The sequence below is a fragment of the Lycorma delicatula genome, chromosome 6 (assembly GCF_047948215.1).
Source record: "Lycorma delicatula isolate Av1 chromosome 6, ASM4794821v1, whole genome shotgun sequence".
NCBI classification, from domain to species: domain Eukaryota; kingdom Metazoa; phylum Arthropoda; class Insecta; order Hemiptera; family Fulgoridae; genus Lycorma; species Lycorma delicatula.
This window is the reverse complement of record NC_134460.1, coordinates 161,883,600-161,903,650: the sequence shown is the minus strand read 5'-3', so window position 1 is coordinate 161,903,650 and position 20,051 is coordinate 161,883,600. Positions and strand designations below refer to the sequence as shown.

At 29.8% G+C, this 20,051-nt stretch overlaps 1 protein-coding gene across 6 annotated transcripts in view; it reads left to right on the top strand.

Moving 5' to 3' along the window:
* The window catches only part of LOC142326431 (protein FAM135A), a 118,537-nt gene that overhangs the window by 83,543 nt on the left and 14,943 nt on the right, over positions 1–20,051 (top strand). For all 6 annotated transcript variants that reach the window (XM_075368927.1, XM_075368928.1, XM_075368925.1 and 3 more), the window contains 2 exons: positions 6,012–6,447; positions 12,141–12,452. In XM_075368927.1, coding sequence (XP_075225042.1) covers positions 6,012–6,447; positions 12,141–12,452 — 748 coding nt within the window. The remainder of the gene's footprint in view (positions 1–6,011; positions 6,448–12,140; positions 12,453–20,051) is intronic.

Here is a 20,051-nt window from a genome sequence, read left to right as displayed (position 1 = left end):
TGCATAATTTAGAGAGACCGGTTCTGTTAATAACAAGGAACACAAAAAATCTGCATCAGTGTTGAATACAGATACAGTCACTGAAATCAAAGACCGATTACTCGCCTCGCCAAATAAATCGATCAGACGTTTGTCTGCTGAAATTAATTTGTCTAAATCAACTGTTCATCGAATGACCAAACGATTACAATTCCGACCTTATCGCATTCAAATGGTTCATCGACTTCTTGAGCCCGACAAAGAAAAACGGCTACAATATTGTCAATGGTTCCGTCGATTTCTGCATGAGGGAATTAACGTTATGGATTCGTTATTTTTCACAGATGAAGCACGGTTTCATTTGGATGGCTACGTAAACAGCCAAAACAGTAGAATTTGGAGTGCTGAAAATCCCCACGTTTATCACGAAAAACAATTACACTCGCAGAAGTTGGACGTGTGGTGCGTGATATCGCGGAAGAAAATAATCGGTACTATTTTTTTTGAGTACACCATTAATGCAGAACGATATCAGGATATTTTATTTCAGTTCATTGCACTCTTGGAAGAGGAAGACAGACACTGCCGGCTACAACATGACGGTGCGACACCACACTACGCAGGTTCAATGTCTGATTTCGTCGAGGAATTCTTTGGTAATCATGTTATGGGTCGAGGCTTGTGGCCACCAAGATCTCCAGATTTGACTGCGGTGGATTTTTTTCTATGGGGTTACCTCAAAAAAAAAGCCTACAGCAACAAACCACGAACACTTGAACAATTGAAAGTCAATATTGAACAAGCTGTATTAAATATCCAGCCACAAAATTTGAAAAAAGTTGCAAGAAATGCTGTAAAAAGAATTGAAGCTTGTATTCAAGAAGGTGGCCACGTCCAATATTTACTCTAAATGTAAGATAATGGATGGTAATAATAAAAATTACATTTACATTTACACATGACTTTTTATTATCTCAATACCTACCAATATAAGGTTGGGTTGCGTTTTATATGGGACACCTTGTATTTGTATATAGTACAGAGGAGTATGATTCTTAAAAGAATTGATTTAAAAAAAAAAAACTAGTTATATAAATTTTTTTTTTAGAAAAATTACATGTGTAAAAAATGTGTGAAACAGCTGTGTTCTCACATGGTTTTGTACAACTGCAAATGATTTGTTTCTGCTATTAATTTTTATGTAACAGGTAATTAAAAAAGAGTAATGTACAACAAAATCTAGTTTAATATGGTATTTATATATATTTTTTCTGTTAATTCATACTTCTACAACTCAAACTGAGATGCCTTCTTTCATTAGCTACATTATGTGTGTTGGAATTTTTTTAAATTTCACAAGTTTTATTTTTAATTACTCGTCTTAAGTATTTCGTCTTATTTTTACAATTTTTTTTCTAAATTTTTAAGTTTCTTTTGCATCTGATATTTTTTAAGTTATACTGGATAAACAGTTTAACATTTCATTAGATTAGGAATTTTAAGTTTAAGACTAATTTTTTTATGAAAAGAAACTGAAAAGGCCTTAGTTTGGTATATATTATGTTTTTTCTAATTGTTAATTCCAAAGTTTTAACAGTTTAAACTCTAATACCTTGTTCGCTTTGGTAGTTGGTTATAGAAAACTTATATAATAAAGCTAGATGGAAGAAGGTAGGTATGTCTCAAGAAAGCTTGTTGGAATGATCAGAAAATAATGCATTTATTTCTGATATATTGGCTATATCATCATTTCACTATTGAAAAATACAAAAAAATTAAAGTTGAGACTTTGAAAGCATAAAGAAAAATTTTTTTAAATAGAATTTATACTTCTTAGTTGAAAATCAGTGAATATTGATGAAATGGATTGGTCTAATCTAGGGTACCCAACCTGTAGCTTGCAAGCCACTTGTGGCTCATGGCAGTTCTTGATGTGGCTCATTTTATCAACTCAAGCATGAAATGTCTAAAAATTACTTGCTCTATAAAATACAATCCTGCGGTTAATGGCCTCAGTTGCTCAGACATTTCTTTAATTTTAATGTATACCAAAAAAAACATTAATTATAGGTATTTGTAAAGTTTTTCGGTTTTATTAAATTATTACACTTCTGACCAGCAATATTTTTGTTCAGAAACGGTATCACCCGAAGCACTTTTCGGGATGCGCTGGTTTATCTCGGTTTATAGTGGCTGTGCTCTGATGCTGGCCAGCAGCTGCCAAGAGGGCAGCAAGATAGGTTTGTTGATTTATTTTGTAATACGTGTATATACAGAACTTTTATTTATCAGAAGTTGTGTATGAAGTAACAAGTGGTTTCATCCAGGTATAACAATATTTGTTTCTATTAATCACGACATTAGTCATTATTATATATAAGCAATTATTTTGTAGTTACCATAATTATGTCAGCACAGGAACCAGAAAAATGAAAAACATGTATACAACTATAATTTTCACGAAGAATGGGAAGGGAAATATTTTTTTATCTATTTTAATAACTAATATATTTGTTTGATTTGTGGTTCAACTGTTACTGTTGGGAAAAAATTGCAACATAAAATGACATTTCACAACAGTTCATAAAAAATATGATGTTGATTATCCTTCTCCTAACAGCAGTTGAAAAAAATCTAAATTGAAAGAAATGAAAACCACATTAGTTGCCAATCTTTGTTTACCAGGTCCATAAATAAAACAAAAGCTGCTATGATGCATAATTTAAGATTTCACATATACTTAAAATGCACAAAAACCCTTTTGAGGATGGCAGCATAATTAAAGAATCAATGCTTGCTGCATCAGAGATATTTCAAGAATTTAAAAATAAGAATGAAATTATGTTAGCTATTCAAAAAGTCTAATTATCCAGAAATTCAGTCACTCGTAGAATAGAAGCAGTATGTAGAATATCAGAGTACAATTAAATGATGATTTACAAAAATGTGTTTTTCTAAGTTTACACTGTGATAAATCAACAGATATCTGCAATGTAGCTCAATTAAATATTTTTATAAGGATTGTTTTTAACAATTGTATAGCAAAGGAAGATATACTGTCAGTTTTGCCATTAAAAGGAAATACACCTGGGGAAAACATACTCTTATACCAAGTTATTAAAAACCATATTACAGAAATTAGTCTTCTGTTTCTAAAATTTGTGTCCATGACAACAGACGACGCACCTGCCATGGTTGGTTATGCTGCCTTCAGAATGTTCTTGCAAAACAGGATGAAGCCATGGCTTGGCTCCATCCCGTTTTGCAAGAACGATTTTGAGTTTCCAAATTTTTTTCACTACCACTGCAACAGGTATTATGTACAAAAGTGATGCATTATGAACACATCATGAAAGTTCTAGAAATTATCAATTCTATAGTGCCAGACCACTTCAGAGCAGATTGTTAAAAAAAACTGACCGTTGAACTTGATGCCGAGTATGGAACTTTCATGTTACATTCTGAAATTAGATGGCTTAGTAAGAGAAAAGTCCTGCAATGATCTTTAGAACTTCTTCCAGAGATAAAACACTTTGTAGAATCGAGAAACAAAAATTATGCAGAACTTAGTGATAGCTGATCGTCTGATTTAGCCTTTCTTACAGACATAACAACTAAAATGAGTATACTCAATCTTGAACTTTAGAGAAAAGAAAAAAACTATTATTGAATTATTAGGAAGTATCAATGTATTTAAATCAAAATTAAATTTGTAGATGGTCCAAATAAAGGAATGTAACTTTGATCACTTTGCAAATTTGGAGTACTACGTAAGAAAAATAAGAAAATTGAAACAAATAAATATTCTGAATTTCTCACAGAGCTTAAAAATAATTTTTAAATTAGATTTTCTGATTTTCGTAAAATTCAGCCAATTAATTTTAAATCCATTTGTTGATTCTAATATTTTTGAAATATTATTATTATTTCTGAAATATACGTTTTAAATTGAAATATTAGAGCAAGATATGGCTATATATGGCTTACCAAAACATTTTAAATTCTTAATTGGCTCAAGCCTGGTTAAAAGATTGGGCACAACTGATCTAATCAATATGCACTAATTAATAACTGGTCTAAAATATGATATTAAAAAAATATGTGTATTGACAAATAAATTTCTTTTATTGAAATTATAATTAAAAAGATAACATAGAACTTGCATTGCTACGAATTTGAAAATAAAAACAAATAACTTAAATGTTCTCTTGTTTTTCTGTACAGTAAATCTACAGTCTGTAAAAATATTTTTGTTACTATTATTTTTTTTTGCATTAAAATATTTCTCTTTAATCAGTCCTCTTTTGTTGATTATGTAATCAATTCATTTGTGAATGGTGACGAAGCTCACAAGTTGTTGAAATGGAAAATGTCCATTTACTTTTCTTTTTTTTTCAATAACTGCTTTTGGAATTTACTTCTCAACTTGTTCTCATGTTTATTCTAAACTTTGCTTTTATATCGTTATCTTTTAATCCCTGTACCCGATTTTGTTTATTTCTAATTTCTTCTTTAATTTCTTAAACTTTAAAGAGCAGAAGTTAAACATGACCATGGTTGATTGAAGTTTAGCTATAGATTAACAATAATGTTCCAGTTTATATTTCTAATTAAGTATTCAAATTTTTAACTTCATTGAACTGTTTAAATTAAATTTGATGTAAAATTTATTTAATTTTTTCTAATTCTACAGCAAATTGTCCCTATTACAGAGATAAAAATCTAACAAAAACAAAAAATCAATCGATGTTAGAAAATGCAGTGTAATCAGTTCTTGCTTTTAATATTTAAAATAGGGTCAATCCCCATTCTTGACAGAGTTATTTTTATATGTATTATTTTTTGCTCAGAATGATTAAAAATTTTGTTTAACTGGTTCAAACAGTTTGAATCAGAATAAGTTATTAAACTCTGGATTATGGGGTTCATGCTGTTAATCTTTGAGTGTTTTAAATATAAAATTTAATTGTAGTTGTAATTTTTTTAACAGTCATTCATAACATTGCAAGAGATATCCAGAAAAAAAAGACTGAATGTGTCATAAAAATTTAATCAATGTATTTACACATTATATAGGGTTGTCCCCGTCAAAGTATCCTGTTGTCGGCAGAATATTGCTCCCAACATCTCTTCCATTTATGGAATATTACCTTCAATTTGGGAAACAAAAAGAAGTCAGCAAGACAACAAAAACGTGGTCAGTAAGATCTTGATTTATATTAACAGAATTCTCTGATCGGTCAGCGAAAGGATCACAATGCTTGCTGAAGCATTTTAAATGAGCATTTTTTTGAGTTTAAATAAAATTTAACATGGACAGTTTTCTTCATGATCCTCTCATTTTCATTTTGTTAAAAATCCTACCAGAGGTTAGTATACGTGCCTACTCCAACTACTGTAGCTTGCAAACAAGTAATGGCAGCATTACATGTCAGTGGTGTTGTGTTTTCAAAAGTTGTCCCTAATTATCCCAGTTGTAAGAACATACTCTTTGCACTGATTGACTTGTTAATATAAAAGTTTTTTTTTTAATACCATGTGTCAGAGTGCGTGAAAAACTAATGTGATCTACTTTTTTATCTGACATTCATTAAAAAAATTTATTTCTCATAAATTAATTAAATGCTGGAAAATTGATTTTTTATGAAGTAGATAATTTTTTATGCCTAATTTCAACATTACAGCACTAATATTATTAATAAAATTATTCTTAAGTTAGTTGTAGGGTTACGTATTGCTGTTGTATTAGTTGGCTTCCCATGATGACAAGCATCAGAATATTCTATGAAAAAGGCTATGAAAAACCATTTCATTCTTTGCTTTCGCTGGAAAACCTATTCGGAAATGCTAGTTATTTTTGAAATGCTTCTGTAATGACTTTTGTGTCATTCAGATCACTTTCTGCTTTTTACGGCACCTAATGAGACTTATGATTAATTCTGCACTGTTTAAATATTAAAATTACTCAAGTTTTTGTTATTAGTTATTCTATTCTGAAATGTTACATTTTTTAATTTTTACATGTGTTACAGGTAGTTGTCAAGATCAGGATTTTAGTAATGGTGTCTTAACATCTAATAAAACTACTGAAAGTCGTATTTGTAGCCCTCCGGCCTCTGCACCTCCTGTTCTCCTAAACACCAGTTCTGATCAAAAACTTGGAAACGGGAACGACAGTGGTAACTTAAGTAATGTTGAAAATAATGTGACAACAACTACTGTTGAACATCCTTACGAGGAGTTACGTCTCCCTCCTCCCAAACAATTTTGGGATATTCCACCTCCACCTGAACCATTCCGAGATGATCCACCTGTGCCTGTATCACCTGTAGACAATCTATTGTACCATATGTGTGAGAGCGTTAAACGACAAAATATAAGACATCAGACTAGAAGAAGACAAAACGATAAGGATAAAATTAGAAATAGGAAAAGACAAATGAAAAGTGATGGAGATTCAAAAATTATGTTAGTATACTTTTTTGACTAAAAAACATTCAGAAAATAATTACTAAGATCATTTACTTGTAATACTGGAATGCTTTTGTGGTGTCATCACAATCATTTATACATAATTAAGTTAAATTGCATTTGTTTAGTTAATATCTTTAAAAAATATCTAGTTCTTAGTAATAGCCACAGGGTTAATCGTATTTTAAAATTAAATTTAGTCAACTTAATTCAAATATTATCCAATCATTTATGCAGATACCGAATTTATGTAACATTTTCAAGATTTTGATTAATGAATTGCAACCACATATTTTTTTTTGACTGTGTCTTTATATATATATATATTTTTATTTTTTTTCAAACATACTATATCCATTGTATTGAAAAATATAAAATAATTAAATATCTCAGAACCACCAAATACAGTCAAAAAATGGTAAGAACACTTACTTAACTGAAGCACTTTCAAAGTTAAATTACTTCATCTTCAGCAGTTAAAATTACTAGGTTACACATACAATTAATAGAGAGTACTTATACAAAGTTGTATGTGGGATAATTTATTTTATTTTAATGACAAATCATATTATGTGATATTTTATGTGTTACCTTGTAATTTTAATTACTGAAGATGAAATAATTTAATTTTGAAAGTGCTTCAGTTAGGTAAGTGTTTTTACCAATTATATATGTATAAAATTGGTAAATATAATATCAAAACAAAATACGGTATATAAAATACATTTCGGGAAATTTCTTTTATGTTATCAATAAAAGAATGAAAAAAAAAAGTTTGTACAAGATAAGTTCAAAAAGTTCCCAGAATTGGCTAATACGTTTAGAAATAGCAATCATAATAGGAAATTTTTGATTTTTGTTGGCAGCACTCGTGACATCTAAATATAGCTGCATCGTATGTTTTCTGTTTTACATAAAGTAATATTAACACTGCTTGTTTCATATCATGTACATCGCAGTGAAAAATTAAGCATTTGAACAGGGCATAAAATCAGATTTTGGATTTGCCTACAAAAACACCATCAGAAACATTAATGCTGGATGAACAAGAATATGGAGAATTTCGAGTTAAGAAAACAGCAGTTTACAATTGCACAAGTGATGGTTGTGTTAGTGGTAAGAAGATATTCACAGTGGGCATCAGTGTTGAAGATAATATTCATAGCGGGCCCATTGTCTTCCTCCACAATTGAGGAAAGTGTTGAGCATGCTGAAAATGCTGTTCAAAGTAATAGAGGAAAAACTACCAAGAAAATAATATCAATAGTTGGGATATAAGTTGAAGTTGCTACAGCATTCTTCACATTGATCTGAACTTGCATTGTGATTATCAGCACATGCAGATTAAAAGGAAACCTGCATGACATTGACAGAAGCCTCATCACTATGGCTGATCGAGATCAGATTTTCAAACAAGATAAAGACATGGTGTTTTTTCTATGATCTACAGACAAAACGCCAATTTCCAGAGTGGAAATTAACATCATCTTTGTGGTCACAGAGAATTAATTTGGATAAGGAAATATGATTGTATTCATTGTTGTTTATGGTTTGCATAATGAAAAAAGTGTCCTGAAAAATGGGAAAAAAGAATTGGATTATTCTGCATGATAATGCACAGGCACATTGATCCATGATTGTAAAAGAACACCTGGTACAACAGAATGTAACAACTCTAGAGTATCCACCTACTTTCCTGACTGGTTACCAGGTTACCAGCTGATTTTTATATGTTTCCTTGCTTGAAGAATGCTCTAAAGAGGAGAAGATACAAGATTAACGATGATATGGCCAGTGTGACAAACTAGTTAAGAACTATTTCTCGAAACGGGTTCCAAATTGTTTCCAAGAAATTTATAGATATTAGGAAAAGTGTGATGCTGTCAAAGAAAACGACTCTAATTTTTCAGTAGGCAGGTTTTGAAAAATAAACTAATTTGAAGGATCTTTTTTTGGACTTACCTTATATAAATATAGTTCTGAAAAAGTTTTGTTTTTGAGTTATGGCTACCGAAAGATTTCATTCAGATTTGTGCCTAAAATTCAAATAATGCTATAATAAAATTCTGTGGCCATAAAATTATTGAACAAAATTAGTAGTTTTAATTCTTATATGAAGAAAATTGAAAAAAATGAAAAATTGAAATTGTAGAGAAATATGATAAATTGAAAATTGAAAATGAAAATGAATTGAAGAAATGAAAAAGTGGATCCCAGAACTATTCCTCTAATAATTCCTGAGAAAATTATTTTAAAATCCCTCAAAAAAATAGAGTAAAAAATAAGCTTTTTTTGGGTTTGGTATACATTTTTTCCTTTGTTAAAATTTCAATAAAACTTCAGAACAGAAGAGAATTTTACTCTGAAAATAAATGTATTTAACGTCAGTAAAACCAAAATAAAATCTTTAAAAATCAATTTTTATAGGAAACCAAACAAAACAGAAAATTCTGAAAATTTTTACTGTAAATTAGATATTTTATGTACAATAAAGTATGATTATATATGTATAAATTTAATTTAATTTATTGAATTTCCATTAATAAATTTACTCTGAGGATGTGGAAACATCATGATAGCTCTCCAGTGTTACTGTACTCTTAATTATTATATTTAGTTCTATTATTGTGGTATTGTATACTTGGTCCTTTAATTAGAGAACTTTTATTTATAAAGATACATGGGGACAAAACATATTGACATTTTGTTTTATAAAATTAACATGTTTTAATGTGTTTAATAATATAGCATGTACCTCACAAAGAGGTATCCGCTTTTGATTATGTATCACTCCCCTGTTCTGTACAAACTTTACAGACCTTTTAAGGAAGGTTCTAAAAAATGTTGGTGAAATTTCAACCTAGGATTTATAGAAACAAAATGGCAGCTTTAAAAAAAAAAACATCAATTTCAGATAAACTGCATTTTTTATTATTACAAAATAGCTGGTAAAAACCATTAAAACCAGATTTAATGTATGTTTTTTAAATCATTACAAAACAATACATTAAATATATTGTTAAGCAGCTGTTCAGATTGAATAAAACAAGTTAATAAAAGTCATAACTTTGCTTCACTTTCTGTATAAACATTTAATTGTTAAAATGGAGTTACAACTGAACAAAAAATTTAATATTGTGCATGGGTAATTGCATTTGACAATCTAGCAGACTCCATATGATATTTCAGAGCTGAATTTCCTATTGTTGATCCACAAACCAAAATATCATTTTCTAAGTGGAAGTGTTTGTTGTTAGAAAGTGTAAGTGTAGTTAAAAAATACAGCTGACATACTGATGAAAGAAAAGAGGAAATGGTATGTGCTTCATTACTGCAATCCCAGTAAACCTAATTCGGTGAGAAAAGTTTCTTTAGATACTAGTGGCCAAAATCAATTTTCCAAATAATAGCAAAAAGGAATAAAGTAAGATCTTTTAAAAGTCACTTGCTTCATAATCTTTTGGAAGATGACCTAGATAGGAGAGTTGTGTTTTGTTTGCATCTTATTGAGCATCATGAAGTTGATCCAGAGTGGCATGAACGTGTTGTAGTATTAGATGAATCTACTTTCTACCTTAACGATTTGATAAGCAGACAACTGTAATTACTACAACATCGAAAACCTTTATAAATTTGAGCAGAACCAGCTTAAATCAAAAGACATTACTCTCAATGGTGTATTATCCTACAACATATCAGACAATAAAAATGACTGCAAACTGACACCTAGAAGTGTAAAATCAGCACATAATACCTCATTTTAATATTACAGAAGTGAAATAATGCTAATTTTTAGCAAGTTGGAGCCCGTACTTCATTTTGCAAACTCATTGAAACTGCTATAAATACTCACCTTCAGGATCATTGGATCAGTCGTGGAAGTGAAATTTTGGACTGACAACTGAGGTTGCCAGACCTTATTGTCTGTGACTCTTTCTTGTGGGGTTATTTAAAGGAATGTGTGTAATCCCACAGTCTTAACACTAATAAAGAGTTGAGGAGGGTCATTAAAAAAATTATATGGATTTCAAGACATTTCTTTACGAAATATCCTGTGGATATACAGGATTTATTAAATGATGTTACCAGTGTGTCACTGTTGATGGATTTCAGTTTGAATAAAGTAGTTTTTTTTATTAATTCATGCATAAATTTCTCATAATTTTAGGAGTTGTTTACATTTTGTAATTCATCTGCTTTTAATCAATTTTACCATTTTTTTTACAAAATATTTTGATGTTTTTATTTGAAAGCGGCCATTTTGTTTCTATAAATCCTAGAATGTTGAAATTTTCACTTGACAATTTTTAGAACCTTCATTAAAAGATCTGTAAAATTTCAATAGAATCTGTGAGGGAATGGGCGAGTGATACTAAATCAAAAATGTATACCTCTTCGTGGGACACATTTTATATCGCATCATAAATTAATTTACTATTTTTCCCCTACTAATTGGAAACTGTGTGTGTGCACGAATGTTATATATTGTTTCTCATGGAAAGTGTACATTAATTTTTGCTGTACATGTTTTATCCCAAACTTTCTTATGGTTGTCATGCTTATCAAACCATTTTGAGCTATATAAAGCACTTGTAAAAGGATAATAATATTCTGAGATTATTAATGTTTATTGTACAGCCTGTTTCTGTGGTGAAAATGAATTTCACCTGAATTTTGTTGGTTGATTTGAGATCTGATATGGAAATACTATTTACTTCTTATAAGATGAAGTAATAGGTTTCTTCTGTGAAGAAGACAAAGGAAAATCACTCCATTCCTCAACTTATTGCACCTGAAATGAGATTCTTGCTATTCTTGGTAATGTGTGGTGCTGTTTATTTTATTTTTGGAATGACATATTTTCTGCAAGTTCATCTACTCCCAGTATGATTGTGAAGCTAAAAAATTACAATTGGTAAATGATAATAATTTATTTTATTCTGAATTGCATTAATTTCATATAAATTTTGTTAGAAATGTTAAGCATGGTTGTATAAATCTTAAGAATGCTTAATTAAAATTATTTAGTTAAATTTTTGGCATTATTAGTTCAGAATTAGTTATGATCATTATACATTATAATAAAAATTAAACTTGTCTCCGACAAGTTTGAATTCATTAATATAATGTCCTGGATGTTTCCACACATTTTTGCTAATTTGGGGTCCATAAGTAGCCCCTTTTCTGTGAAGTGAGGAAATTATGTCTCTGGTGGGTCTCTAGGCCAGCTGTTTTTAATTGGAATCCAATAACATAATGTGGCTAGGAAACAATATAGAGAAATTGATTGAGTAAAAATACGTGGTCCAGTTGAGAGCCTCAGAGTACCCTTGTACAAGAAGGATAGCATGTACCTCATCCTTGGGATAATACAAGTATGTACAATCCCAGCATAGCCTGATAGATTTTTTACTGTGTTTATCTAGTATGACAGTAATTAAGTGTCAATTGGAGGTTGGTGTAGTTGAAAGCTTTTGAAAATTTCAGTACTTTAATGTATCAAAATTATAAAAAAGTGCAATAAATATTTGTTTATTTCTAAGTATGTGAACATTGAGATTTTATCAGTTTTCCTGCTTACTATCTTTTTCTGTGTAAAAACTTAATGAATCTCATATTTAAAACTATGTTTTTATAAAGTAAATATATTTATTTTAAAATCTATTCTAAGACTTAAATGTCTGTTATAGCTTAACTGGAGGGAATATTGTAGATTCTTCTCATTCCAAACCTAAAACACCTCAAATTGCTGCAACTTCACCAAAGTCTAGTGTACCTGGGGATGTACAGCAACAGCAGCAGCCGCCGTTGGTTTCTTCATCAGCAGCTGAAGATACCTCCATTACTAATGCAGGAAGTTGTCCAGGAGTTCCATGTGATTGTTATAATGATGACAAATTATATCAGCGTGTCATTGTTCAGCATGATGATGAATCCGCTACGTTTGTTAAGTCTAAAGAAGAATTTAAGAGACAAATGAATTTTACTGGGATGATATACAGGTTAGGGTGGATAGTATTTTTTTTTTTTTTAAATCTAAATGTTAGTTATTAGTTAATAAATTTTAAATTAAAAAAAAAAAAAAAATTAATTTAATTTTGAACTGATGATAATAAAAGCAGGAGAGGTTTTCAATTCAACCCTTATGAAATTTGTTCTCATGCTTCTCAAACCTTATTTTATTTTATTTTTCATCAAATTTCAGTATTGGTTTTTTTATTTTGTCGAGGAAGTTCTTCTAAAGGTTATATTGGTAGTTTTTTCAGATCATCAATGGAAATTTTTTTAAATGAAAAATAATGTTTTATATATACAAGGTGCTACCCAAAAGTTCGAGGAATTTTACCATAAAAATAAAATAGCTTGCCGTAACTTATAATTTCCACTGTCTTCTTCAAAGTAATCCCCTTGGGCATTGATACAGTGATCCCAGCGTTTTTCCCATGATTCCATGCATTCCTGGAAGTCTGCAGGTGTAAGTGTTCGAAGCACGTTCTGCGTTTCTTCCTGAATCTTCTCAATTGTGTTAAAACGATGTCCTTTCAATTGAAATTTTATTTTCGGAAAGGGAAAAAAGTCGCACGGGGCAAGGTCAGGCGAATAGGGTGGGTGGGGATTCACTACCATCTTTTTGGAAGCCAAGAAATTCCAAATGGCTAGCGGTCACGTTGTCATGGTGCAGAACCTAGCTGTTGTTACCCCACAGATCTGAACATTTGCGCCTAATGCTTTCGCGTAACCGCTTCAAAACTTCACAATAGAACATCTCATTGACAGTTTGACCAGAGGAACAAATTCTTTATGGATATTGCCTTTGATGTCGATAAAAAACAATCATCATGGACTTCACGTTGGTGCGAACTTTGTGTGCTTTTTTTGGCCGTGGTGAACTTGGTGACTTCCACTGCGATGACTGCTGCTTAGTTTCAGGGTCATACCTGTACACCCGTGTCTCATCACCGGTTATGATGTTGGAGATGAAGTTAGGGTCATCTCTTGCTGAATTTTTCAATTCACTACAGACAGCTATGCGATTTTGTTTCTGGTCACTGTTCAACAGTCTCGGTACGATTTTTGCAGTAATGCGTCTCATGTTCAAATTGTCCGACAAGATGCGTTGCACAGACCCATATGACATTTGTATGATTGCACAAACATCATGGATTGTTTGTCTACAATCTGCAACAATAGCCTCTCGCACTTTTGCGATATTTACTGGTGTTGCGCTTGTTGATGGTCTTCCTGAATGCTCATCGACATCGACTGTTGTTCGTCCATCTTTGAATTGTTTGTACCACAAAAAAGTTTTACTTTTACTCATACCATTGTCACCAAATGCTTCCACAAGCATGCGATGGGTTTCTGCACCGGTTTTTTTAAGCATGAAGCATAATTTGATGCAGTTTCTTTGCTCTTTAAAATCTGCCATTTAGAACTTCACCAAAGCAGTAAAACACAACATTACATAACCGCATGAAAGTCAACAATTTAGCCTCTCACCGTCACAGCTGTTGGAACACTGATTCACAAAGAGTACTGTTAGCCACATCTAGTGGCAGCAGGTCATACCAGCAACGGTTAGCGTGTGAAATTCAAATTCCCCGAACTTTTGGGTAGCACCTCTTATATAGTTTTGAAGATATTACCTTTCAGTGTTTAATATTGGATTCTTATATTATAAATAAGTTGGATGTTATTCTTATATTCAAAATATTTTCACACAATAATTTAAGAAAATAAGTTACAAAACTTAGGAGTAAAAAATAATACAAATTTTTCTATTCCAAAGAGCCATAGATCACACTTAGCATCAGTGTCTTTATATAACTTTTTTCATTCTTTTTCTATTTTCATCAACACACTGGGTTCTTGCTTGCATCTTATGAATAGCATTTTTTTCATACAGACAATACTTTCTGTAATTTTACCCATATTTAAAAGAAATTTAATATAAAATAAAAGCAACTTAAAATATACACTTATAGTATGCACTATTTTTATTCACTAATACAACTAATATACACTATTTTTATTATATATATATATAATAAAAATGGGCAAAGATTTATTGAGGGCTTCACCCTCCACAGACTACTACTACTACTTGATAGAAAAATTAAGTGGAACATTAAAGTATCCAAGTATGCAAGTAAAGAATTATGTAAAAAAATTATTCTATTCTTTAAGTAAAATTTTGAGATAAAAGACCTTTGGTAACCCATATCTTTTCACCCTCTTACCGATTGTAATCAGAGTTAAATTACATCAATTGAATCATATTCAGAAGTCATTGTACAAAATTTTGTAAAAATCTGTTTATCCAGTCTGGAGATATCAAAACAAAATGAAGAAACAAAGAAAAAAAGAAAAAAAGAAATAAATAAAATAGAGTAGGATGTCAGTTTTCCTGATGTCCAATTAGGTGGACTGCTTACACTCAAACTAGGCATTTAAAAAAAATAAATATAATTTAAAAAAATCTAAAACACTATTCAATTAAAACTTTGTTTTAATGGAAATATATTTTTATCGATCTTTGTTTTTACTGGGTTTTTTAAGTTACTTTTTTGCAATTCGCATAGCACAGATCATACATAAGTTAGGCTCTGTTAAACTAATTATAAAATTAACTTCTGAAAAAAATTGATAGAAACACATTCATTTGTCAAGCAAGAACTGTGATATAATAATACTTGTTTTTTTTTCTGCTGTGCATATATAGTAGGGCAAACATATAACATCATTACTGTAGTCTTTCCCTCATCCAAGTTCCATAACTTTCTTTTGTTTTCCTGTTTAGCCTCCGGTAAGTTTCATAACTTTAGGTAGGTTGTGTAATTTTCATGACAATATGATGAAAATCACACAGTTTTACTCACTATGGGATATTTATGTCTACACCATTAAACATTTTATAATGTCGCTTCTTTAAGATGCCCCATTAGCATAATTAATTTAACTCTAGTGCTGTTAAAATACATGTCTATATCAGTAGTGTTCGTTAACATCATGTCTGCAATGAAATAAAAATGAGATGTTTTATCAATAAATAAAAAAAGTACAGAAATCTTAAAAGAATTGAAAAATAGTATATTGGTAGATTGTTAGGAGATGAATACGATGCAGGAACATCAACTATTTAGGCCATTTAGAAAAGGTGGAGACACCATTATGAATTATATGTCACAACATGAAAAATCAGAATGAAGTTTTCCAGGAAGAAAGCATCAAATGAAGAGGTGGATTGTTTCTCTTTTCTGTTAGTTTGTTCAAAAGTGATTCCTTGGTGAGCTAATTTTCAGATATCAATTCTAGTCTATAGCCATTAGTTTTAGTGAGTAACTAAATGGAGATTAAAATTTTAAAGCCAGTAATGGTGGCCTTAAAATTTTAAACAGTGTCATGGAATTCGGCAACTTGAGATTCAGGAGAAAAATTATCAGCAATCAATCTAGCAACAAATTAATTTATTCAAAAATTTGTTGATTTTTGAAAGAGTATGAACATTTTATGTCTACAAAATGGACCTTGAATGGAAAATTCTAGTGGACCCAAGAAAAGTCTAGTTTCCTGCAAAGAAGAATTAGATCCACACTACAAAATATAAAGTATTTGTGATATTGTTGGTCGTTGGTAATGCAATTGGAGATCACCTATTAAATTTTATGCTGATTGGAAATTAAAAACTACCACATATTTTTAAAGATGTCTGAAATCTTCCAATTATTTACAAACAGCATGGACGACTTTTGATAACTTTTCAGATTGATACAGTTATTATTTCATGCTGGAAATTAAAAAATAACCAACGGATGGAGGCTAAAATCAGGAGTGATCTTTCGATATTAGATAGTGCACGTACTCTAGTACAATTAGTTGCTTAGAAAAAGAGGATGGAATATTCAAAGTTCTGTTTCTACCTCCAAATTTTACATCCATTTTAAAACCAATGGATTAAGGGGTTGTCGTTTCCCTTAAACATCTTTACCACAAAACATTAATGATTTTTTTTTTTTTGCCAAAAATAAAAATGTAAGTGGCATGATTAAGACGTTCAAAAACATTAATGTGGAAGACTGTTGTTATATGGTATCTGGTGAATGGAATTCTATCAAAAGAGTGACACTAGCAGGAGCATGAAATAAAATTTTAAATATGAGTAAAACAATGCACTGTGAGACATGAAATGCATCGTAGAGATTTTGAAAATATAAGGAAGTTCACAGAAGAAATACCAGGCTGTCAGACTGTGACTTCTAGTGTGTCAGTGGTAGAGTATCGACAATGGTAACGATCCAGGGTACCAAAGTTAGAGTGATGACATAGAGGCCATATGAGAAGAGGCCAGCTAACAGCTGAAAAAGTTGATGAATGCAGCTTAGCTGGTGATGACTTATGTCCAGCCAGGAATGTCACATGAAAAAGCTCATGAATGTTTGTCTATCAATATGGACAGGTTGGAACGACAAAAAGAATGTGATTCTACATAGATTCTTTGTTTAAAATGATTTCTTGATCTTGCAGTTCATAAACGAAGATGAAGGTTTAAAGCAAGTACAAATTACAGATTTTTTTTTTTTTTAAAGAATAGCATTTTTAAATATACGACTTGATTATTATCTGTCATTAAGTTTTATTCTATTAAGTGAACTGTAAAGATTTTTTTTTTTAATAACGCACAGTAAATTGACTAAATTTCTCTTTAATATGCTGTCTTTAAGTTTTTTCTTATAAGTTTCTTTTAAATAAATTTTTGAATGACGTTTTATTTTATAAACGAATGGGATAGTAAATTTTAATTTCTTTCAGATAATTTTTGTAACTTCGATTCTCATATTAGCTAATGTATTTTCATTGGATTGTTTTGTATATATTACTGTGTCTGTCTTATTACATTGTGTGTGTGTGTGTGTTCTGATTATTTTTTTTAATTTTACTGAAATAAATTTATTTTTTATATTTTTATTAAGTAATGATTCCCATTAAACATCTGAATAATTAATGGATAGGTGTTCTATTGTAATGATAAAAATAACAGTAATTTATATATATTTTGAGTTTTACTAATTTACACTAAAAGTGAATTTGTTGATTTTCCAGGGCTTGTGTTATGCTTAAGCCAGCAGTATTGAAAAGATAACTTAGCTTTTATAGTCCAGTGTTTGATAGTTTTTCACTCAAAATTCTTTCAGATAAAATCGATTGATGTGAAATTTGGACAGTACTTAGGGAATAGCTCAAGGAACAAAAATTATATAGTGCTGATTTGTGCTTTTACCCTGGGGATAGATGCCATCTTTTCTTAGGGGTGGAAATTAATACATTAAAAAAAAAACCACACAAATCGATGGAGGAATAAATTTTAAGCAAAAAATGTTCTATAAAAAGTTTTTGTAGAGTCAATACTTTTTGAGTTATTCGTGATTGAAAATGTTGATTTTTCTTCCAACCATTGAGTGATTTTTCACGAATATCTCAAAAACCTTACATTTATCAAAAAAATTATTTTAGTAAAAATGAAGCTTGTAAAATAATGAAGAGATTTCTGTAGATGCAATACGAGCTGAGTTATGGCTTGTTGAAGGTAATTTTTTTGTTCACCGAAAACTGAAGTCAAACGTTTCAATGTTAAATAACGAAAAAACAGAAAATTTTTCGAGGAAAACTTATAGGATATTTTTCAAAGTATTTGAAAAGACCTTTAAAATTAGCTTTGGTAAAAGTCATTAGCATGAAAACTAATGGAGTTATGATAAAAATAAAATAGTTGTCTTGCTATTTCAGAAAAAAAATCAGCAATGAAACAAATGATTTTTCTGCATGAATTGGAATTGAATGTAATCCTTATACAGTTTACTTTATTTAAGTACTAACAACATGTTCTAGAAGTTTGATCTGTTTGGAATGTCTAGATTTAAAAAAAAGGTTGTTTCAAATTTGAAAATTTTTTGAAATTTCTTAAAAAATTTATTTTTTTCACAATAATTTAAAAACTAAAGAAAATACATAAAAAATGCTAGCATACAAAAATTCAGTTTTTTTTACTGAAAATTTTTTTTTTTTTTTAATTTCTGTAGAATAAAAATTGATTTGAGTTATATAACCATTAAAAGTTTGCATTTGAGTGTGAGGACCACTTCTCCAAGCCCTTTAAACTCAAATTCAAAAACAAAGGGCTCAAGGAATCTGAACTTTACATTACTTGTAGCCCCTGAAATTCCCTGCAAAGTGGTTTTTTTAAGCGATTGGATAGTTTAAAAATTAAGGAAGTTATTGTTGAAATACCAATTGCGTTTTTTTTTTAGAAATTTTTGGAGCATGTAAATTTTTATATTGTTGACAGTTTCAGAGCATTTATGAATACATGTGAACACATATAACCGTATCTGCATATGTATAAATACATTCTCATACACTCACATCTGTATATATATATATATATATATAGATGAAAGTATAGGTAGGAGAAAAAAAGTAATGGAGCACTCTATAGGTGAACACCTGCTGATGGATGATAGAACTTTGTGTGCATAGATATATAGGTATACTAGCGGACCCGACAGACGTTGTCCTGATGCGGCATTCTGTAATAAATGCACACGCATAAATACAAGTAACTTAATTAAGTTAAAATTAGCAGGAATGTGTTCTAAATTTCATTAAAATGACTATTAGTATGATATTATCAGTTAGTGATTGTTGTATTATTGTAATGGGTTGTTTGATTAATTATGTGTAGTATGGTTAATATTTATTTTCACTAAATATTGAGATGTCCGATGAAAATTGAATTAAAAAATCGAAACGTCGTAAAATTAATAATTAGTGTAATTAATAAAATTTTCATCCACATTACTACTAATTTTCACTTAACATCATTCTAGAAAAGTACCTCCTACATATTTTTTTTTTATTTAATAATTTTGATGTTTCATAATCATGTAACGGCTTAATTAATCAATCAATAAAAAAATTAAAGCACTGTAAAAAAGCAACGTAGTTAAAATTTTAGTAGAAATTTTTATCATTTTTCTCATTCTTTATTTCAACATCTATTTTACCACATCTTAGATAATTGTAAATTAAAAATAATTTTAGGAAACTTTTTATAAAATTAATCGGCTAAAACATTATAAATTCAATTTTTTAAATATATTTTAAACTATATTATAAGTAACTTATATTTTAATTTTATAAATGTTATAATTTATTTTACAAACTTAAATTTTTATTTTCAAAGAGCCGTTCAGTACTTCATAAGATGCATAGAATCAAATGAGAACTGACAATTTAAATTTGTAGGTTAAGTTGATTGTTATTGAATGCACATGTATACATCACTAAAATTCATGTAAAATACTCACTTCAATACTGCATCTTACAAATTTGCAAAATGTACATTTTTTAATTAAACTTTAAAATGTTATTTCAATAAATAATAATATAATATAATATTCTCAATAAGCGCGCAATTCTAGCAGTCTTGGCAATGCTTCGCTATTGCTAGATCTGAGTATACATACAGATTAAATAACAACAATTGAAAGTTTCATAAAACCTTAAAAAACTGAACATTAGCAATTTAACAAAATTTAACCTTT